This window comes from Onychostruthus taczanowskii, unplaced genomic scaffold, assembly GCF_017590055.1.
Source record: "Onychostruthus taczanowskii isolate IOZ18803 unplaced genomic scaffold, ASM1759005v1 scaffold6, whole genome shotgun sequence".
In the NCBI taxonomy this organism is placed as follows: domain Eukaryota; kingdom Metazoa; phylum Chordata; class Aves; order Passeriformes; family Passeridae; genus Onychostruthus; species Onychostruthus taczanowskii.
This window is the reverse complement of record NW_024503679.1, coordinates 11,900,071-11,923,686: the sequence shown is the minus strand read 5'-3', so window position 1 is coordinate 11,923,686 and position 23,616 is coordinate 11,900,071. Positions and strand designations below refer to the sequence as shown.

The 23,616-nt window shown below is 43.6% G+C and overlaps 1 protein-coding gene across 1 annotated transcript in view; it reads left to right on the top strand.

Annotated features, from left to right (window-relative positions):
* Nucleotides 1-1,137: 1,137 nt before the first annotated feature.
* The window catches only part of AGBL1 (AGBL carboxypeptidase 1), a 267,851-nt gene continuing 245,372 nt past the window's right edge, over nucleotides 1,138-23,616 (top strand). The window contains exons 1-4 of the mRNA XM_041418903.1: nucleotides 1,138-1,224; nucleotides 20,875-20,938; nucleotides 22,325-22,471; nucleotides 23,008-23,139. Coding sequence (XP_041274837.1) covers nucleotides 1,171-1,224; nucleotides 20,875-20,938; nucleotides 22,325-22,471; nucleotides 23,008-23,139 — 397 coding nt within the window. The 5' untranslated portion in view covers nucleotides 1,138-1,170. The remainder of the gene's footprint in view (nucleotides 1,225-20,874; nucleotides 20,939-22,324; nucleotides 22,472-23,007; nucleotides 23,140-23,616) is intronic.

The following is a 23,616-nucleotide window of genomic DNA, read 5'->3' as shown; positions in this document are numbered from 1 at the left end:
CTGGCACACACAGAAACTGAGGAATGTCATGCTTGTGCCATTTGTTCACACATTGCTGGGATGAGCTGGGGAGGATTAGTCTTACCATTTGCATAAAGAACTTATCAATGAAGGTTCATCATGTGAAAATAGTCCTTGGCCAAGTCTGGAGCGTTTTATTCTTCATTTGACTGCTTCTTAGAAGATTAGGGTTTTTTTTATACTGACATCAGCAAATGAAACCGTGTGCACATTGAGTGTCTGGCATGTCTTTGTGTGGCACTGAGTTCTGTAAGCATCTGCCTTGTGTCCAGAGACCCAGGTTCATGTTACTGCTCCAAAAATCCTTAGTTATTCTTTCAAAAGGGATGAACTAAAAAGAACCACACCAGAATGAAGTTATTCTGGAGGTAAAATACTGAAATTAGTGTCTCCAAATTGGAAACACAAGAGTTAATCTTTGTCTTCTTCATATCCAGCAATTATCTCAACTGACAGCCTTCTAACCATCCTGGAGTGATGTCTCTCAGGACCAAAAATGCCATTCTGGTGTTGAGAAAGCAGAAAAAAATATCTGTTTTGGGACTAAGTGACCTTTTCACATTGAAAATATTTTGCTGGAAAATCCTTGTCTAACCCTCTACTCAACTTCTTTATCTGCTCCTTCTTGTTTACCAAGCCTTTGATATCACTGGGCTGAAGCTAAAAGTGGACTCCGTGCCCTCCTAGGAATTCAAGCTACAACTACAACTGTACTACAGCGTGTCTTGTGCACCAGGCAGGGAAGCAGGCTCCGAGCTGCTGTGCTCAGAAGCAGATATAGGTACATGTGGATCACCGTGGGGGCCCTTGGAGCAAACTCTCCCCCAAACCACACCTCAAAGAGGTGTCTTTCCACCCTGTGGAAAGATTCCCCTCTGCGGTCACTCCCTGCCCCGTAGGGCACTGCCTGTGGCCACAGCAGCTGCCACTTGGGACAATCATCGGGATTGGAAGCCAAAAGCCCTGCCGAGCCTTGCTCCACCTGTCCCTCATGCCGGCTGTATCTTCCGTTCGTTGTCAGCGCTCGTTAAGACCGAGGGCATCTCTCCCGCTTGCTTTGCCTTCTCCGAGTCTCCGGTTTCACTGGAACGGAGTCAAACGGAGACGAGTCCACGCAGGGTCTGGAACGGATCAGCAGGTCAGCTGGGAATGCCTGTCAGGCAGCCAGCGCTGCTCCCTCCCTTCTCCCTGGCTTTCTTTGAGGTTTGTAGCTCTTCTGCTTTCTTGTTGCTATTGCCACCCTCCCCACACTCCCCCTACCACACATCAAGCACCCAGACCTTTCCTGGGTACTTTGCTTAATCCCTGGGATTCTTTATATAGGAATTAATCTTCTCGTCACAGTGGGAGAGCTGGGAGGGAGGGGGTACATTTATCTCTCCTGCTGAGGTCTAGAGTTGCATTGCTGTGATTATTGGTGGTAGCAGTGTGCGTGTGTCTGGGGATCTGTGTTTAGTTCTTCGTTTCTTAAACGACGCAGGGGCAGCAGCAAGGCAAGTTGGCAGCTTGGCTTTCGAGCTGCTTTGTGTCTGCTGCTACAAGGAGGGAGTGTGAGTGGGGAGCAGCATGGCAGAACAAGAAGCCAGTGGCTTGCAAGTCCTTCTCTCCACCCTCCAGGGAAGAACAGCTTGAACTAACAAGAGAGGCGCTTGGGCTTGTTTTCCTCTTTAATTCCCCATCAGTGACCTGTCGGGCTGAGGCTGTTGGTACGAGCTCCTGGATGGCTTGGCTCTAAAAGCATCAGCGTGCAGGAGCCCTGACCTGCACCTCCCACCCTGAAAAGCCTTTATGAACTGAAGTTTCACTGCTCAGTGATGAGTGCTGGCAATTACTGCTATGCATCAATCTCAGGGCCCAGCTGAGGGCAGAGGCTGCTGCCGAGCTCTCGCTGTGTTCAGCAGGGCAGCGGGGAGGTGTGAGGCATGGGCTGCTGTGAAGTGAATGGGACCTGACAGCGCTGTCAGTCTGAGCTCAGCGTGTCCGAGGGCTGAGGGGCACCAGTGAACAGATCTGCCTGTGAGGAGTAAGTTCCTCCCTGTCAAATTGTCTGCCCAGGACCCTCAAGCACTCCAGGGAAGCGACAAAAACTCTTGAGACTGGTGAGGTGCTGGTGTTGGGTGTGCTCCATGACAGGTCCTGCAGACCAGAGGGAAGTGTCCCAGGCCAGGATCATACTTGATGGACAAGCTTGGTGATGGCCTGAAGGAGAGGCATCTCGGGCTCTCTTTTCCCACTGCAAGGATGTGTTCCTGCTGGCAGGAGAAGATGCCCAGGTTGCGGCATGAGCTACCCTGTGAAATAGGCAGCGTGTTTTGGGAGGGAACCTGTGCTTTTATAAGCCTCGTTTTGTCATGAGGGATGGGTGGGAACTGCTTTGCCTAGACAAGCTACTTGCATATAAAGCAGCTTTTAGACAGCCACGGTGAAATGCCACTTGTGTGCACTCCTCAGGTGCCCTGAGCCCTCGTGTGCAGTTGTGCTGACATGGCCCAGAGCCCTGTGGGGAGAGGAGTTTTGTGTCTGAGGAAGCAGCAGCATCCTCTGACTGCTACATGTGCCATCAAAACCTCACACATTGCAGACTCAGAAAATGAGGGAGAGGGTGTGCAAAAAAGACTGACCCACCTGGGTCAGCCCAAGGATTCACGTGTCCAGCCCTGTGTCTCAGGAGGTCTCTGTGACCAGCCACAAGCATGCAGAGGAGGTTATAAAACCTGATGATAGCAATTGGCTTTGAAACTATAGTTGTGGGGGCTGCAACCTTGACGTATTTATCCAAGCTTATGTAACTGTCAACAACTTTTACTTCTCATTTCAAGCACTGGTTTGCCCTCTGTACTGGTTTGCCCCTCGTGTCAGTGAGTTCTGCAGGTAAACTGGCATGCTGAAGAAAATTATCCTGCTGTCCTTTTATGTTTTGGTAGTGTAACTTGTTTGCCCTATGTTGTTACAGCTTATTTTATTCATATTTTGTAGTAGATCATGTTTGTGCTGTATCCAGGCTATAGTCTTCTCCGTCTTTCTTTGGACAATTGAGAGCTGAGTGCACATCTGATTTTCTTATGCTCTCTAACATAATAGTCCTGGTGCTCTTTGCATAATCTGGGAACAGAATTGGGCAAGACCCAGACATAAATTGGAACCTATAGTTTAAAATCACAAATGCAGTTCATTGACAAAGCTAGATGGAGGTCTAAACTAGAAATGGTTAGGAGCACTGCAGGCATGGTCTTGGTAAAACCACAAGGCAGCACAGCATTCAGCCCCAGTGCCACAAAATCCCACCTTGGTACAAGACCCTTATTCCCAAAAATTCTATATTGACTTGAAGAACATCAAAAATCTTTCTTGTTATATCTTCAATTTGATGTGGAGGCTTGAGTGCCAAAGGGCAGAAAGTAAGGGGTTGATGACAATTACTTGCTCTGATTCACCTCTTTCCTCTGCCTTCAGGAGAAAAATTACCAGCATAACTTTGCAATACCATTACCTATCTCTGCTAAAAAATCAGGTGACAAAAAAGACCTTTACTTGAAACAGTTGGAAAGTATTGGCCTGGGAAATAATAACTTTAGTTGATGTTTGCCTTTGCTGATAACATCTCTCCACACTTTGTTATTTTCTGCAACAGCTGTCCAAAACATGGTTGCTTTGTTTTTGTGACCTGCTGGACTGTCAGTGCTGGTTCATATTCTTTTATTGGGCATGAAGAACATATCTGCTGCTTACAACAGGCTATTCTGCAGGGTATTACTGAGCATTATCCATTTCTGTTAGCACATAATATTGCTTTGAATGCAGAAAGCTTTCAGGTGAAGAATGAGGGAACATTCAACCAGTCTTTATAAACTCAGAATAAAATCATCCTTTCTCCATCAGTCACTCACACAGGACTAAATTTCTACCTCCCTTCCAAGCACTGGCATAGATTTTTATTCCCAGCTGGAGGAATGTCCAGCCCTGAAACAGGGTCTGTCACCTTCTGCTGAGGGAGGGGTTTCCCCCTTCTCTTCCTGGCATAGACACTTTCACTCCCAGACTCACAGCCTGGCTTTGGTAAGGGCAGTATCAAGCAGAACAAATCCAGAACACAGTGCACTTTGTAACTGAGCAGTCACGGAAAAAAACCATATTTTTTAGTTCTTCAAAACTATTCCCAGTGCTATGAAGGAGCGTGATCCTCCAAAGACAGCTCAAACCCCTGGAAGTGCAACGTGCTATGGATGTTCTGCAAAGTGACAAGGTGAATAGTGAAAACTCCTTTCAAAGTGCAGCTGCATTTTGTCACCAAAATGTCACTGCAGGGAAGACGTGACATTTCAGATCTCTAGGTAAAAAGTGCTTCACTGCTTACAATGTGCGGCTTTAAAATGTGAAATTCAGATTTAAGAAAACCCTCTCCCCGTCTCACAGGTTTTGTGTCAGCATGGCAGAGCTAAGCTCTGAGGATTTTACTGTCATTTCTCATTTTCTTTCTAACCCTGATACCTTCCTCCCTGCTCCCTCTTCTTGACTCTCCCTCTCCAGTGTCATCCTACAGTTATCACCTCCTGTCCCTCTGGCCTGGATAGTGTTACCTGTTTCTGTTCTCACCTCTCACTGCCTGACATCGAGCTCCTCAGCCCTGAACCAGCCCCACTCTGTCTTTCATACACAGACAATTCAGTTCCTCAATCAAGGCTGGGCTGCTTGCCACTCTCACCCTGGCCCCTGGCCACAGCGTGGCAGAAGTAAACACCCTCTGCATGTATGGCTTTTGACCAGGAAAAAAAGTCTGACATCCCATCTTACAGGCAGCCTCCTCAATGCAAAATCACAAGAGATTTGGGATTAGATCTCTTGGTTATTTTAATGCTAGGAGGAGGTATCTGGGTGTTAGTTAAAAACAGCTGGTGCTTGCTAAGAAGAGCAATAGAAAACTGGAACCAGCATCTTGCCTTGTGACCCAGACTAGTGAATCCCTTGAGACTGTAGAGTATTTTAGTTCCTCCTCCTCGTTGCCCTGGCCTTCATCTCACCTCACCCTCTGATCATTTAGACAAAAACATTTTTATTTTTCCCTTTCCTTCTCCCTGCTCTCCTCCTCACTGCCCATGCCTTGGTTAGCCCCGAGAACATCTTATTCCATGGCAGGATACATCGTGTTGCCTGAGGAGTCCCAGATTTCCTGTTGGCTCTCAGTGTGGTTTTCACATGTTTTCCAAAGCCACAGTCCCCGTTCACATATTCTGCAAAGCTGGCAGCCCCTGGGGCCGTTGGCAGATCTTTGGCTCAAGCTCTGTCTTGCTGTGTTGGACTTCACAGGTTCCCAAATGCTATGGTTCGACAGGAAAAAGATGCAAATCTTATGTATCAGTGGTGGATGTTGTTTTTGCAGAGGGATTTATCTGTGAGTGGCCACAGTGTCCAGCAGAACAGACACAGGATCTGCTGTTTGCTAACTTGGAGCTCTCAGCTCTTTGTGCTGCCCCTTCCGAGCTGTCGTGCTGGCTGGCTGACAAGGCAGAGCTATTGTTATCCTAAGGACAAGTGGGAAGGTATCTGTGCTGCTCCACTGACAGTGAATAGAAATGCATTTTGCAAAATGCTTTTGTCTGCTCTGCATCCTTGCACTTACTCTGTCAGCAGAACTGCTGAGATTCCTGGGTTTGAGAGAAATAGATGCAAAATATTCCAGGAACTGCTCAGGTAGCAGAATGGCCACTCATTTGGGGATGGAGGAGCTCAAAGTTTGGATTGGTGTTTTTTGGAGGCAGCCTGGCAGGCTGGGTTTAGAGGAATAGCCTTAGAGGGAACAAAAATCAACTCAAAACCAGATGGCCATTTTTATGTGGTTCATTAACTGAGTTTTACTGTGATTGTTGTACTTAAAGTGAGCAGCAGTGGACTTATTTCTGCTATTCCTTATAAAAACTGTTTTAGCTTTGGAACAGCAGAAGTGCTGTTAGGACAGGGAAACACTTGGCTTGTAGGGTTCAAGGAGAAATAGTGGGTGCAATCTTTTCATGTCTCTACTGCCAATGCCACTTGGGCTGCATGAGCCTGGTTTTGGATTTAACCATGGAAGAAAAGGCATAATCCTCCATAAACAATCCTATAGAGATAGTGCAGGTTCTGACCTCAACTTTCAGAGTTGCTGCTTTTCCTTCCCACCTCCACTGTCAACTCCTCCCTATCCAAGGAGAACATGAAGGTAACTTAGAGCTTTTCCCCACAACCCTTGGCTCACCACCATGTAGCACTGCTAAGCAAGAAGAAAGGAGGCTGACATCCATACATTAATCCCAAATTCCTGCCAGGTCACAGAAGAAACATTGAGGTTTTTTGCTCCTGTGAGCCAGCACAGAGCACTAAAAGCCTTCAGAGGAAGCTGTGACAGGTCTTGGACTCTGCTGAAATCCTTCCACTCACTGAGCTGGGACCAGAATTGTTCTCTGTCCCTGGGCTGGCCACAGTTTTTTCTCTGAGCACACTGCCAGCTCCAGATGGGCACACTGCAAATGCCTCCAGATCTGCTATCCAGAATTTTCTGTGGCTGAATTAATGAGAATTGAGGACCTCGGGGTGCAAAATGTACCCAGAGACCGAGTGGAGCTGCAGCAGTGGTGACTGAGCTGAGCACAAGAGCATGTCACAGTCTGAGCTCAGCAGAACTTTCTGTGTCAGAACAGGAAAGTGCAGTTTTGTTCATCTTCTGCTGTCCCTCATCCTTGTCTAGGATGGTTTGTGCTTTGAGGCTGTGTTTTTGAGAGACCTTTCCCCTTCCTGCAGCAATAAAAATGTGACAAGATGGCCATGTTGCTGGATCAGTTGGGTTCCAGCTGGGAAAAATGGTTTATAAACCTCTGCTTCTGAGTTAATCATGTGTAACATGGCAAATAATCCCACCATGCCTCACATCAGTGTTTGAGAAACTAAGTGATGAACACTGGGGAGAAAAAAAATCCCAACAAACTGAAGTTCTGGTAACAACACAGTTAAAAAAAAAAAGAGAGAGAAGCAAATTAATAATTTGTTTTCATACAGGGCTTGGATCCTGCACAATAAATAATGCACAGAACCACATGCTAAATGATGAGGACAAAATGCCGCATGGGGTGATTTTCCAGGCAACAGGCACTGCTCATCCCGAAGCAGAGGTTTTGTGAAATAAAACAAGTTGTCATGTGGAAATTAAAAAATGCAGTTACTCCAGGGGACAAAATGAAATATCAGGAATGCTTTAAAACTGGTGCTTTTTAGCCATTGAGGGGCTGACTTTATGCTTATGGCCAAGCTGTTTAACTTAGACTATTTGGATGTAATATAATGGTGCATTATGCTATGTCATGCAACTCAATATTGTGTATTTTGGTACCACATTATACACAGAAACAAATTAATAGAATAAACCACATTATGGAAGGAGGTATATGGATTTTTTTAAACTACTTATCTTTCACGTACACCATGCAAATATATTTAAAAACATCTGTTTATCTATCTCTAAGTTGAGGATAATTATTGGTAGTTATCTAGCATCCCTAGCTGTTTTGTATGCCTACAGATGTACTTATACATTACATCAATATTTTTATGACAATGGAAAATTTCCACCCTCTCTTTTTCTCAGGTTTCAATAATTTCCCTCTTTGAAATAGAAGAAGAAATGTTTTCATACAGAGAGGTGTTTGCCTGAATAGGTCTTGCTAGTGTTCCTTTGTGTAGCATAATCTTATTTTCAGTATATTATGCTGCATTTGTTGTGATGGCTTAGACACGTTTTTCTGTTCGATGCATTGGTCCAGTCCTCTTGGTTTTATCTATAATAGGAAAGAAATGTTTCTAGTAGAAAATGTGTTCATGGGCATTTTGAATTAAAGTTTATTATATTATGTTCAGCAAAGCAGACACAAAAAGTTGCTTGTATTGAAAAGCATATGGGCTGATAATGGTTGGCTCCAGCAGTGTCTACTGGCACCAGCAGAGATCTCACTGATGTGTGTTAACAGAGAGAAAATAATTTCATACACATACTGGGAGCTTAAGAGATGGGGAGGGATTTTTGTGTTGCTTGGTCTGGGATAGCAGGGTTGGATATTGCTCCTGGAGTTGTTGTTTTCATGGACACGCTGCCTCTGGGTGATCACTCCTGTTTGTTCCGGGATAGATAACACAACTTGTGGCATCATTACTCTTGCAGTGAAATCTGGGGAGATTTAAGCCTCTGGAAGTGCCAGGGAAAGCCCCTCCTTCTTCAGGGCTCCAGGAGCAGTCAGTGGGAATGCAGAACAAGGCAGTGTGCTCTAGCAGCTGCTCATGAGCTGGCTGCGATGCTGGGCAGCGGTGTCCCTTTCCCATCTGTTGGATTGATGTGTGCACACCTGGGACCCTCAGGCTCTCAGATCCCAAATCCACGCACACCCAAAGTGCCCACACGTGCCACTGGGCTCTGCCTCACTCCGCTCTCCTGACTATGCTGTTCTCACCAGACCAGGACAGAAAATAATTCCCTCCTGCCTTCCCCTGTTCTTTTAATAAGCACTTGTCTCACAGACAGTCTATTTGCACCTGTTTGCCCACAGGACCCAGTGGGCCCGAGGACAGAGGCGCTGATCCACTGGCAGAGCCGTTCTGCGTGCCGGGAATCTCGGCAGGGAAGGATGGGGAGCTGTGATTCCCGGGCAAACCGGCTGATTTTGGTCCCCAGGGAAATGGGAAGTCAGAATGCTCCTGGCAGCTGGTGAGACATTCTGTGAGAGGGAGTAACAGCCTTCTCCAAGGAGACCAGGAGCAGTAGCTCAGCAGCCAGCTTCCCTTCTGCCCTGGACAAAACCAGGTTTGCTGCAGGAGGTGAGCTGGGGGTAAGGAGTGTGGGAGTTTCTGAACAAATGCACTGTCCAGCCCAGCTGACACTGGTGCCTGCAGTCCTGCAAGCTTTGTGTGCCACAGAGAGTATTACTGTGCTGCTGCTTCAGAAGAGACAGTTTATTACAGAAAATATAGCTTAATTTAAGATGGCTAAGAAGCAAGAACATGAATCCAAATCAATCAAATATTTGTGGACGTTTTCTATTATTCAAAATCTGCATTTATTCCCCTGATTGCTTCATTTTATGAGGAACTGACCTAAATATAATCTAGGTGGATTCTTTGGGTGGAGATTCAAATCTCCAAGAACTGGACAAACTATTTGCTTTTGGTACAGGCAAAACAATTTATCTTAGTACAGTTTTGGGAAGGAAAGTCTAATGCGATGAAGATCATCTCTTAAAATAAGGGAAACTTGGTCATTCTCCTCCAGAAGCAGATGGAGACAGAGCCCATTCATATCCATGACTTAGTATTTCCTTTTGATCTGATTTTGTTTTACTGAGTGGGGATCAAACACATCATACAGAAATCAAGGTCTCAGAAATCAAGAATTCATCATTGATTTCATAAGTTCTCTTCTAGAGAGGACAAAGATAACATAGTAGAGATTCTTCTGCCTGCAGGCACTACTAAGCTACAAAAAAAGAGAATTAGTGTTTTAAACCAACTATTGATTAATAGAATAATATTTGCTTGATAAGAAATTACACAGGCAAAGCTGAATCTCTTTTCCTTTGGGGGTTTAGAGAACAAAGATGGGTTTTTCTTCTCATGGTCTCTTCTAGTGGAAGAACACAGCCTTATTTTCAAAAGGTAGTGTAGGTTGAGGTGGAATTAATGAGAACTGCAAAGCTTTCATGATGATTCTTATTAGAAAATTGAATAATTCTGACACAGAATTCCTGCGGGAGAAATCACTACTCTACCAAAGAAATCTTGGCTTTTTTCCTCCCTGCCTTTCAACAAGGGATGCTTTGAAACCAAAACATATGGGGCTTTTTTTCTGACATGGAAACACCACAGCATTGTGTTTTACTGCAATCAACTTCTGAGGAGCCTTCTATGCACATTAATTTTTGGTGTAACTTACAGGCAAAGGCTTTCCCACTGGGTCTAATGGGAATTTGATCCCTGTAGCAAACTGAGACACACTCTTCTCCCTGTGGCCCATCAGCTCAGTGCACTCTCTGGTACCTATTCTTTTCCTTTCAAAGGAGGGAATGATGCCGTATTGATGGATCAAGCAGGAGTGCTGGGCTTTATTTCAGAACTGTTACAAACCCCATCAAACTCATTCAAAGCCCTCTGCTTTCTTCATTTGGACAGTAGATGGAGATAAGGTTCATCTGTCAATTTAGGGCAAAGGGAATCTTAGCTCACATTGTTTCCCAAATCAAAGGGTGGAACAAGTCACAGCCTGAGCAGATGACACTCATGCAGCCTGGGTGAAATCAGTGCAGTGCCTGTCGTCCTCTGCCATCTTCTGTGGTTTTTGTGGGATTCCTGATGAAAGGCCAAAGCAGCAGATTGACAGTGAAGATAAAGCTGGCCCTCCATTTCATTCAGGATTAACCTGGCATGCAGAAGACTGACAGGGAGAGAGATGTCCTCCCATAAACCATTTACTTGGCATGGTGAATGCCCACCTGTCTCACTTCAAAGGAGGGGAGGAGGGAGAATGGACCACCTGACCTTTCCCTATGATTAAAATGCTGATCTGATGAAGTCAGAGGAACAAACTGAACTACCTCTTTCAACCCTCAGTTCTTCCAGGAATAAACCAGAACCATCCATATGGAAAGAGTTTCTGGAGAGGCTAGGGGAACGCAGCATTACTGACCTTCTCTTTGGGACAATCTTCTGCAATTTGAACAGCCTCTGGCTCCATGTTGAAGTTCTGCAAGTGGGGGAGAGAGCTAGAGGTGATAAAGGAGAAAGAGAATGTATGCCTGGCTCTGTTTTCTTTGACAGTTTCTCTTCCCATATGGCTGAGGTCATTTGATCTCCCCACGATGCACAGGGACTTCAAGGGGACAGCTGGATGCAGAGATGCATTGAAACAACTCCTCTTTGAGATGAAAACCATGATTATTAACAGCTTGGTTCAAAAGCTCTCGCAGCAGCAGCTGTACCTCACTGACTGAAAACTCTGGAGGGTTTTTCTAAAAGGTCTGCATGGCTGGGTGATCAAACAGTTGGAAATCTCCCTAGCTGAGAGTCCCCTGCCATGTCCTACAAAAGCCTGTGGGCACTATTACACCAACAGGGCTCCTTGGGAACATGCTTAAACAAAACAGGACACAACAACAACTTTTTGGTGTTCTCTCCTTCCTGGCAATGGATGCAAAAATCAGAGGTAGATTCTGACATAGATCAAATCTCCTGCTGGGTATTCACTGAAGAATATTCATCTTTCTCTGAAAGATCAGCCCACTGTGCCATGGCATGTTCAGCCCAGTCCCATGTCAGAGAGTCTCAGAAGAGACAGCCCAAGGGATTTGGTTGGGTGAACTCCACAGGGGATCCTAGCCGAATGTGTAGAGCTGGGTATTTTTAAATATAACTCCTGTCCCTTTCCCTGGAGCAGAAACACAGACATGGGCTCATTCATGGAGCTAATAAAATGCCTTTTAGCTTCACTGACCAACTCAAGCCAAAATACCTTTTAACTTCACTTAATTTGCAGGTGCTTCTGAGCTACTGGATGAAGTAACAAGGGTGGGATAAAGCCCCAAACATGCCAGTTTTTGACATGGTGGCATTGGCTTGCTGCTGTTGGGTGTCTCGCATGGGGCGTAGACTGAAGATAAAGGAGATAAAACTCTTTGTTACCTTCTGGATGGAAAAGACATACCCCTATCATGCCTCTTAAAAACTTGGCAACCTTTTCAGAGAACTGAGGGCTTTGCTGTTGAGAGACTGCTGTTTAAATCTAGACGGATGGGTCTCAGCAATGCAGTTAAACTGAAGTTCTGCTTTATATTACTGGTAATATTGCTTTAAATCATTAGAATTTCAAAGCACAGTTTGCTATTCATTATGGATGCTGAGTTTCATTTGTTGTTTGATTTTTCACTTAGACTGGATGGCAAAAATAGGTTCATCATTTTCACTTTCAGGTTCCATCTCTGAAGAAAATAAGCTGTGACTAACAATAGTTATTAGTGGCTTGTCTCCACTGCCCATACCTCAATCGTTGTTATTAAATGTGATTGATTAAAAGCATTTGCATGGCTGTTCCAGAAGGTGCTTTTGGAAGTGGGGTAGATTGACACATAAGGACACTTGTCTTGGCAACAGAAAGGACTGGTGTTTTTCTAAACCAGAGTGTACCTTATAGTGATCCTCATCTTCAGCCTGTGCAAGTTGGTGTCAGAATAATGTGAAAAAAGTGGGATTGTTTGCACAGGAATACAGAGAGAAGCCTGGACTGAACACAGGCAAGTATTAGGGCAGACTGAGATGAGACCCAGGGATTCTTGGGCTTTATCAAGAGCTTGTGGTTCAAGCAGGAACATCCCAGTGAAGGCAAGAAGAGCAGCACCTTCATTATGGCTATTTATTTCCACATGCACATACTCACATTTGCTGTAGCATTCGAAAATCTGTGGTTTCATTAAAAAGCAAGTACATCTGGAAATTTTCCAAGATTCTCCAGACTCATTTGTACTTCGAGAAATGCCATTGCTTGTAAAAAAGTTTGTCAACTCCCAAATGTGCTTCATCTTTGAAAGACAAAGTGTTCTCTGGACTGACACCCATCAAATCTCACAAAAAAGAAAGACAGAAACATGTTTCATGCTGCTTTTTCATTGTTGGTGGGAAAAATAAAACTACAACTGAATGGAGAAAACAGATCCCTCCCTATAAAGTTTGGGTGGCAGTTATGTTAAATATCTGTAACAGAGTGGCATTTGAATGAAACATTAATATTTTAAATTAGTTCAGTAACAGCAAAAGTAATACAAAATATAGGAATAAATCCAAGAAACAGCAATAAACAGTAGGTGCTGGCATGCATATAGAATTCATTGTACAAGAATGGTTAATGCCTTACAGAAACTTAATAAGAGAGTGTGAAAGGCATATGCTAGGATAATCTTGGCACTAAAATAAAAATAGATTAAAAAGAGCAAAAAGGAGAATAATACAACATTAAATCCAGTCAAAATCTTTAGGTGTCATAGGTAACTTATTGTGAAATAAGAGATAAAACCTGAGAGAATTTATCTGCAGTAGAAATTACAGAAAGAACATTAGAAATATTCAAAAGAAAGTCTAAAAGCCTTTTGCGAAGTGTCACGTGTTTTGATTTATCTCAAAGTTTCCTCATTCTTTTAACAGTTTCAATTTGACAGAAGCAGTTGAGGGTTATATAATAATGTTTTACCACCGTTTCTGCATAATAAAATAATTGCTCTATTAGAGGAGCATTAGTGAGAGGAACAAGTGACACAAAGGAACTTTGTATCAGGAGGAACTTCTGCACAAGGACAAGCTTTTCTTTGAGAATACTGAGAGAACATTGGTGTGGAAAAAGAAAGAGGAAAAAAACAGTTTACTTTGCCAACAGTATCCGAGATATTGCACTCTTTCAGGGCATAATTCCTGCAGATATCTGGGTGTGAATATATTTTATTTAAGTGACACATTAATAACCTGGCACTGAGATGAACAACCTTGCTCTGAAGTTAGGGGAAACACCTTTGAGTCTTTTGGACACAGCAGGTAAAACATCCTTTGGAAAAAGAACAGGCCATGGTCTATGCGCTTCCTAATTCCTGTATGGATTTATTAAATGTAGTATCCTCCTCATCCCTTGGCACGAGGATGAATCTCTTTTCAAACAGTTCTGGGACCCACTGGTGGGGAGCAGCTCTTTTTTCTCGCAGTCTGGCATCAGTATTCTTTGCAGGGCATAGATTTTTCTGCTGCACTTGCTTCTGGCAAGTTGGGAGGAGAAGGCTGATCTCAGGGAAGGGAAATTTTGAACTCCTCACCAATAGATGGAAGTAAGTGTGTGATGGAGGGCCACAGTACTTTTGTGCACGCAGTGTTTCTGCTTCATTTTGTGGTAATAGCTCTCCTGGCTCTGCCAGCTATCTTCTTAGGTATTGACTAAGTAAATTTCTCACCACAGGGTGATATTTCCCTCTAGGAAAATAAGAAATAATCTGATCTTGATGAGGGATGCTATTGGGCAGGTGTTAGCTAATATTTACATAGAAGTCTGTGATCCTCTGATGCAAGGTGTTATGTTAGTGCAATTTATTGCATTAAGTTTTTTAAGATTCCTTGGCACAGACTATTTTCACCATGTTATTCACCAAGTTATTTTGGCTAGAGATCAGCTTAAACCAAGCTGTTTCATCTCAACACCTTCAGTGTTTTGAAGACATTAGGATGTAAGCTTGGAATTTTCCTGTCCCTGCCTTGAGGCAGTTCAGTCCTGCAGAGTGTAGCCTGTATCCTTTGAGAAGAAGTCCTGGAGCTCAGTGAATAGGGGCAAAGCCCTGTCCATTTGCATGTTAGATGTTGGCTTTGAGGCACTACTCCTGCTCACCTGGATGAGCTGCCACTCACTGTGAAGGGTTGGAATCATAGCACCCAGCCATGAACTGATGTGTTACTGAAAAAGATGCTGCAGGTTCTCACACCCAAGTGCAAACAAAGGTGAGAAAAAGACAGACCTTCAAGTCATTGCAAGCCATGAAAAAAGCCACTCACCTGATAGCAGCAGGCCAGAGGGAGGAACATTTCTAATGAATCTTTGCTATATTTTCTGATCTAAACGCCATAATTTCTGCTTTGGGCTTGATGTGGTGTGAAGCATCAGTAGGAAAAGAAATGTCTGGCGCTTGGCTCAGTGGGCTGCTTGCCATGCCTCACAGGGGTGGCCAGGGCCAGCGAGAGGGACTTGTCTCTAAGGCTTGGGAACAGGAGCAAGAGGTTGCCTGGCCACGTGTCCTGTCCCTGGGGGCCCCTTGGCTGCCCCGGGTACAGTTTGAGGGCTACGTGATCCCCCACAGCTGCGGACGCCTTTCTCCCAGGATTAAAGAGGTCACTTAGGACGCTCCCAGAGCAGCAAGGTCCTCCTCTCCGAGGCTTTAAATAGCCCCTTCTCCTTCCATGTCTCCTCTGAGTTTCCTGGCTTGCTCAGGCCTATCTGACTCCTCAGAAGAGGAGATGCAGATTTGAACAGAGAAATGCACCTACTGTTTACCACAGAGGATGGTGACTCCTGTGGTGATGCTGAGGATGTTTGGATGGTTATTTTGGGAGCAGGGGCAACTTGACCATAATTTCATGGGAACCTTCTAAAGCTACATAATGGTGGTATTGTTAAGAAGGAGTTCCACTTATGCCAAAATTCAGGCTATAATCACTTTAATTGGAATCCCCCCTTACTCTGTGGTTGCCTACTGATATTTCAGAGGTCTCTGAACACCTTTTTCCCCCCCTCAGAAATAATGATTTTTAAACCTCCATGTAACAAATACTGTGGACCTTCCAACAAGAAGAAATCATGCTTTGCTGGCTGAATATTGAACCTGATGATGGGAGCATTCAGACAAGAAACTCTCCAGGGTATTTTGCTCTCTTAGTTAAGTGTGAATTTTTAGCTCCTCTTAAATTAGAAAAAGCAATTTACTCTGACAAAGCACAGAACATAAGGCACCAAACCTGGCTTCACAGTTCTTGTAAGGCTGGATAGTCAGCTGTGGGAAGGAGATATCCAAGCTGGCAAATCCATAATGCCAGTGGTGAGTGTCTGTGCCCAGCAGTTTGGGCTGCTAGGCACCTCTACCTAGCTGGCAGAGGACTCTGATTTAAGCATTAAGAGAGTAATTACAACCCAATATTTTCTAGAGGTCTCAGGAGACAGTGAGGACTAATGCTGCTCAGCCTCTAACCCGGTCTTGATTTTAGCCAGTATTAATTTTGCACCAGAATTTCTCTTCAATAAGCTTCAAGCGCAGAGAGTGAGAAATCTGACTTGCATATGTAAGTCTCATTACACAGGCAGTTGGGCTGCTGACTGCTATTTGTGTGAGCAAATTTATTAAGGGAAAGAGAAGAGAGGAGGATATATTTTGGACAGGTCAAACCCTGCTTCCGTATTTAGAAACAGGCTATTTTAAAACAAACAAACAAACAAATAAACAAACAAACCATGGAACTGGATATCATATTCCTTAGTCTCACTAAAAACGACCCAAACAAACAGGTCTGGAAGTTTCTTAGCCCAGTGAATCAGTACCTTTTCTTTAAAATTAGACCACTTTGTTTTGTTGTTTGTTTGGGAGATTTTTCCTTGGCAGTCACACAGCTTTGTGAGACAATTCAACAGTTAATTTAAAAGACGTATTGGTAGGAACCATGTTATGCATTGTCTTGCAAGAGCGACTTCTTTCATTTTGCATTCATTATTTTTGTGATTGGAATAACTGCTTTGTATTTCTTCCCCCAAATAAAATATTTATTAGTAAATCTCACACCGCACAAATTAATGCTGTTTGATTTCTTTTTTCAGCATTAATGCTCAGACTCCCAACAAACCCTCTCAGTCAGTTGTGTGTCTCACTCAGGGAAATACCTGCCTTTGGGAAAAAGACAAAAAGCCCAAAAGACTGAGATTATGGGAAGTTTTTGTTTGAAGGCATTGCTGGAAGGGGAATGGCACTAATGGCTGCTATCCTGCAGGTGGTACAAGTAAAATCCCACCTCTGTTGGGTTTCTGAGTCTTGTGGAAAATATCCCCAAAGACGTCCCTGAGGTTACCTGGTACTTTGGCTTAGTGGCAATTTTATAATCTTGTCTTGAGTAAATAACAGCTGGTCTTGGCAGGTTCCCAGGAGCAGAACAAGGAGACAGGAGCTGTTCCCTGCTCGACTGTGGGTCAGTGAAATAACCTGAGCTGCCAGTCAGAAATGTTGGGATCGAGCTGTTGTCCTCCAAGCCCAATGTCACCAATTAATCACTTGCTACCTGTAACCTATCAATGACGATGTGCTGGGGTATTTTTTTATTCCTGGCTTTCTCCATCCTTCTGCTGTTTATCTCCGAGGAGCTTCTGCCAAGCTAACCCCAGTGTTTCAGGGATTAATTCTCAGAAAAATCTCAGAGAAGAGCTCTCAGCCAGGAGCTGATTAAATGCATCTGAGCTCAGCCTTGTGATACTCTTGGTTGGGTGAGGAAGACAGGATGCTTTGCTGGAGTAAGGCTAAGAACGATGAGGGGCTCTGACCAAAAAGTACAGCCATGCTTGATATTTAAAGTGATGTTTTTGCTACTTTAGCCTTTGTAAAGCCACAAGTTGTGAAAAACAAATACAGGCTGTTGTTAATAGGCAATAATTTGGCTCTAACTTTAAATCCTTTTAGTGAAATTCTGCAGGAGGTCAGTGATTTTGTAATCTAACTTAAGCTTCTGGGAACTTTGCTCTTATTCCGCCCATATATGACAAATGCATCTTCATTAGTCTGTGCACATATAGATGCTGTATCTAACATTTGTAAGTGCTGGCAGGAATGGAAAATACTTAGCAAGAGGAATTTTACTTTTCTCGTTTCTTTGGTTATGGTTTGTTCTTAAACCATCAAACATCTCTTTCAATAAAAATAACTAATGTGTATATTTTTACCAGAGCAGGGTAAGAAATTTGCATTAAAGAAATTACTCTATTCATCTTTTTTAGATCAGGCACAAGTTGTGATTTTCTCATTTGTACTTACTGTTCAAAAAGATTTACTAATATTTTTTATGAATGAATATGTTGGCAATTCATCCACAAGGAGTTTGTTATGTGTATTAATTTAAACAATCAATTTTAATGGATTTCAATGTCCAAATATCTTTGATGACTTTGAAAACCTGAAGCTAATTAGTCAAAATCTGAGCTGTTTCTTTTCAAGAGGCAAATTGTCATCTAGCAAGACAATAACAACTTTAGGGTGTTTTTTTTCTGTGTTGTCTTGCTATTATAAATGGGAGCTGTGCTCTTCTGCAGAAGTCTCTGTTATTCAGTGGTGCCACTAAAGTCAGTGGGAAGTATGTTAGAATTTGTAATGGGACTGGGGTTCTATCCATTGTTTCAGCCAACACATAATTCATCGAACTCCTTCAGTAGTCTGCAGCAGGAAAGGGAGAAATGAGGCACCAACATAGAATTTTACTGTTAAAACATCAAGAGTAAACACTCAGGTAAAATATTTGGCAATATCACCCAGCTTTAATTTTTGCATTTTAAAGGTTGATCTTTCACATTCCCTCAAGTTCTTTGTTTGCTTGAGTCCCTGGATAAAGTGCATGGAAAGTCAGAGGATATCTTATGTCATCACTATTTGTGTTAATGGCTTAGGAACCCACAATCCAATCAGTTAAAATAAACAACCCAGTGTAATAGGAGCATAAATCAATGAAGACTTCATTACTGAAACCTTAATGTGTAATCCATCCACCTACAGAGGAAAGGGATACTGAGAGGCAGCTAGACAAAACCAGAGGACAGCCTGATTTAGGCAATCCTGATATTTAAAAAGGTGTTGAGAACAGTAAGTCTTCCTGGACTCAGTAAATTTGATGCATACTCATCACTCCTGACAACCTGCCCCTGACTATTAAGTCCCTATGCTAAAAAATGCCAAGAAACTCTTGGGAAGAGAGCTCTGAATGTTCTTTGTTTAGTCTGGGAGACTTGAGCCAGCTCAAATGAACAAAGACATGAATTAGGAAGATTAACATAGGACTAAAATGATATATTTTACCCAAGAGTAATGCTGCTCAGAACTGCTCTGACCCTGCTGCAGACTTTCCTTGCTGTGTGGTCCCTTGAGCCAAGTGGCACAAATCTGGGCTCCTCTAAGGTGAGGGTGGCAATACTTGGTGAAAGCAGAGTTACTGGATTTCATTAAAGCCATGTATTCTGTTTGTCTTGGCTCTGAAAGGAGCAGCAATCCTATCACACCGAGCCTTTCAATTTCAACATGGATCATAAAAGGGCTGAACTTTTATGTTCAGTGCTGAGATCTCTGCTTGTTGAGTTAATAATGAAGAGAAACAGCAGGCTCTCTCTGTGGGTATGAGCTCTGATGTGGGATGAGACAGGCACTTTGCCTGTGGATTTTAGCTAAGAGCAAAAGCAAGTTGAGCCTTGAGAAAGCCATCAGTGCTCACAGACCCTCTTCACTGGGTCCCCATTTCAGAAGTGATTCTCCAATCTCATCCTCATCTGACTCTTCTTGTTTCCTTCCTTCCCCTTCCCTGACCACATCTTGTTCTTTTCTCTCGTTCCCCTACTGACACCTCTTGTTCCTATGGCTGAGTTGGAATATATACTGAGCAGGGAATGGTTGGTAGCACTGCTAATTGACCAAAACCAGTATGATGGGAAACCTTGTTTTTCAGAGATTTGGAGTTTTTGTTAATAATTATGACCAAAAAAAAAAAAAAAAAAAAAAACCAAAAAACACACACTATGTTTAGGACACAGAAGCTAGGGAACATTGGGAACATTGGCATTAATGTACTTATTCCATGCAGAAAATGGCACGTACATTTTGCCAATGCAGAAGAAGATTTGGTTGCAGGGAGCTGCCAAGCATCCTACAGGATTTCTGTGACAGGGGTGGAAATCTGTTTCTCCAGGCTGGCAGTCACCTGCTCTGACTGCAGACTGATCAATGTCCTGCTTCATGCCAGGTCTCACCCAATGCATACCCTCCCCAGCTGTAACAGAGGAGGAGGTATGGACTGCAGCTCCCTAATTAGCTGCACAATCCTCAGCACCTTGTGACTTTTTCAGGGTTCCATTGGGAAAAAGGGGTCCATTTGCATTAATAGTCATTATTACAGATCTGAATTAGACTTTCCCTAATATTCTTTCTAGAGTTACTTTTTGATAGGTGGTACTTCTCTAATCCTTGTCTTAAATATACAGTTGCATAATGATAAATATATCAGAGAATAGTTGAATCAATTTGGCCTGGTAAAATGATCACATATATCTAGAATGGATACCAGGTTAGTTTAAGTTACAAGGTAGGTTAAATTTCTGAAGCAGTTCAACATTCAGAAATATAGGAGCCATATATTTGTGAGCTATTATCTTATTGTCATAATTTAATTGAAAATAAAGTGATTCCATTATAGTTTGTGTGATCCTAAGGTCCTTTGGGACCAAGGCTATTCAAATGCAAGTTTTGTATTGTATTAGAAATTTGTATGGTGTTGTATCTGTTCAGAAATAAAGTCATCCAGGTCTTAACCCAAATCCGTTTAATTGCAATACAGACCAGAGATTAATTCTTGAATCACAGCAGTGAAATCTGTTTGGAACAGGATTAAAGTAGGGGTCTAGCGTATCACACAGATGGATGGTAGATATCATGTGTTGCCTTCTCCTCAAGTGCATTATATCTTATTTCCTCTAATGCAAAATTTAAAGTGACTCTAAAGCAGAAAGTGTCATGTAAAAGTGTGGTGGTAACTTGGCCTTCAAATTAAATTATATTGCTTTAAAAATAAGCTTAGGAATTTTTCTTCTCAAATTCAAGGCTTCCACATGGTTGTGGCTGCAAAGACAGGAGAATTTTCATGTTGATGGGATTAATATAATTTAAATATATTGTTCTTCAACTCCAGTAATAAGAGATGCTGTTATGGAAAACCACCTCACATTTAGAATTTCTGTGTGATGCAGAATTTCCTCAACTTTGGGGTAGCCAGATCAAACCACAAAAGAGAGCTTTAGTTTAGAATTTAGATGTCAGTTCTACAGAAATTCTACTGTGTATTAAATACTGTGTAGTATGATATGTTAGAGGCTTTTAAAATGTGTCATCAATATGTTTCCACATATTCACTGTCCAGATGGCACAGAAGTGCTCAGTATCCAAACAAGGATCTCAGTGCCCTTGCACTGCATGATGCACTGCAGCCCTGTGCAGCACAGTGTCCTGTTCTGAACTGATCTGTAAATTTGATGTGTTTCCATTCCAGAGCTCCTGTGACAAGGATGTTATCCTGAACATTCTCAGTGTCCTCACTGACTTGCTGTCTTTGGGTAAGGAAGCAAAGATTTGGGGCAATGGCTGTGGGCTAGGGCAGAAAGGGGGTCCTAAAATAAGTCTGGGAATTCATACTTGCATTCAAACTTGACCAGGTGTTTGCAAGGTGAAAAAAATGTAAATTCTATCTATACATCAGCAGTCCTTACTCCTGTGTTTGGAAAACTGAGCTTATTCAAGGTGTTAAAGAAAAGAAAATAATACTCAGAAAAAGTTTAAATTTTTTCTTTTTAGTTTTGAAGATGCCCATGGGTTGCAAAGTATTTCATAATCCCTGGCAGTCAACCGCTGGAAATGTTCACCAGTGCCATTGGAGAGAGGGCTGTGAGACAGGGAAAGGAAAGGAACCTGACTTTTCAGAGTCCAGGGACCCTCTAATGCAGAGAGTTCAGCCTCTCCCCAAAAGGCACTTCTGCCTTGGGACTGCAGGGAATGGATGTCACTTTATGTGCTCAAAGCTGCACGAAAAAATAAGTGTATCAGCAAAAGAACTAAAAAAAAATAGTCAAGTTCCTTTTCCTTTCTGCTCCGCCACAAAAATATAATCTACTAAACAATTCCCAACCCAGCTAAGCTTCCAGGCTGTGGGGGCTGCATTGGTGAGTGCTGGATCCTCCTGGATCCCTCATTCCTGGAAGCCCCACCAGAGACGTCACCTGTCCATCTAGGCCTCTCTTTTGGAGCCCTGGAGGCCTGTTCCTCAGCAGGGTGCAAGGATGGCCTCCATGGGGAACAGGGGGTCCTGCTCTCCTCTAGGAACTGAAGGAGCAGCATCCCCCACCCACAGAGCCTGGATCAATGTTTGTTAACACAGTAAGGCTCCCAGGGTTAGAGTGTGGTTTCTTTGGAGACCTACATTTATTTGAAAGCTGTCCCCAAGGCTTCCCTAGGATTCCTTTTCATTTGGCAGAAGCCCAGTGTGGCTTTAGTTCTTTCCTTGTTTAATTTCCAGTGTCTAAGAAAAGATCACTGAGCCTTTTGCTGCTTTGAAACCTGTCAGCGTCTAGGCTTATTCCTCTCTGCCACATTTCAATGCACACTGAAAAACCTCTGCGGCACGTGGGTTTGGAGAGACAAGGCCTGCCGTGGTACCAGGCAGCAGAGCCTGGAAGCTGGGAAGCTTCAGAGGGGGTTAGGGGGAAATCTGTATGGGTGTGATATCAAACCAGGGAATACATGTTCCCAGACATGTTCCACCATCCATGTCCCCAGGCTGGGGACACCAGAGATTCACGGCCAGTTCTGCCATGCTCGCGCGTTCACGGCACTCAAACATTGTCTGAAGGCCACGGAAGCTCCGTGTGCCCCTTGCAGACTGAGGCTTTGTGACAGCTGTGGCTCAGGGAGGGCATGCTCTGAGCTGTCTCTCCTCTCTTCCCCAGGCACTGGACGGAGGATTCACTACGTGGTCAGCAAAGGGGGCAGCGAGGCTCTGCTGCAGGCCCTGGCCACGGCTGCCCGGACAGAGCCGCCCGAGCACAGCACCCTCCTGCCCCTGCTGCGCCTGCTGGCCAGGGTGGGACAACGAGGTACTGCTGGGTGCTGGGGGGCTTCTGCAGGGGCGTCAAAGACGAGGATCATCTCGTTGTAGCCTTCCAGTAGCTCAAGGGGACAGGTATTTTAGTAGAGCCTGTTGGTACAGGACGAGGAGTAATGGTTTTAAGCTGAAAGAGGATAGGTGTAAGGAAGAAATATATCACAATAAGGATGGTGAAGCACTGGCACAGGTTGACCAGAGAGGTGGTGGATGCCCCATCCCTGGAAACACGGTCAGGTTGGACATGGCTCTGAGTATCCTTGTCTGGTGCAACTCATTGTGAGGGGTTTGGACTATGTGGCCTTTAAAGGTCTTTTTCAGTCCAGATTATTCTGTGTTTCATATATGGTGACTCAAAGTGAACCCCATGTTTTTCCATTTTCAGTGAGATTAATATTGGTTTAACTCATTGATACATTCAAATGACTCTCTTATAAGATTTTGAGTTACAAGGCTTAATAAACACGTTTAGCAGCACAGCTGCAATGATCTGACTTTTGTAATTTAATTCTCATTTTCTTTTCACAGATAGGAAGTTTGGGCTTAAAGTGCAGAAGGCAGAAGCCACTGATATAATACTGAGCTTGACAAGAAGACACCTGGGCCACCACCTGCACCTCACCCACTGCCTTTGGGTCCTGCGGGTTTGTGCTTCTAATGGTGAGTGCCAGGATTTTCCTCTTTTCTTCTATGTGACAGCCACCAGGGCTCTTTTTTACTCATTTCAATGCAAAGAAACATTATTTCTGGTAGGGTTAGTGCCTGCATGCACCATTAATATACAGAAAAGCACAAAAGCCAGAACAACCTTAGAAAAAGGTGCTCCTCAAGGGGTCTATGCAGCCTTTACAGTGCATTTCATCTGTGAGCTATGGAAATAAAAGCACTGTAGTGAAAAATATTCATGGCAAAGATCTCCTATTCTGGAATATAGACAGTAAATTCTTTTGCTCTGAGACTTGGGTACCTTAAGTCTCTATACAGTTGCCATTACCATAACAGCCAAATGTCTCACTATTGTTGATTTTATTGATCCTCAGAGGAGCTCCATGAGGGTGGAGAAGCAGAGGGCCAGAGAAATCTGTTACTTATTCAAGGTCCCCCAGGAAGCAGATATTACATCCTGGTCTTCTGGCC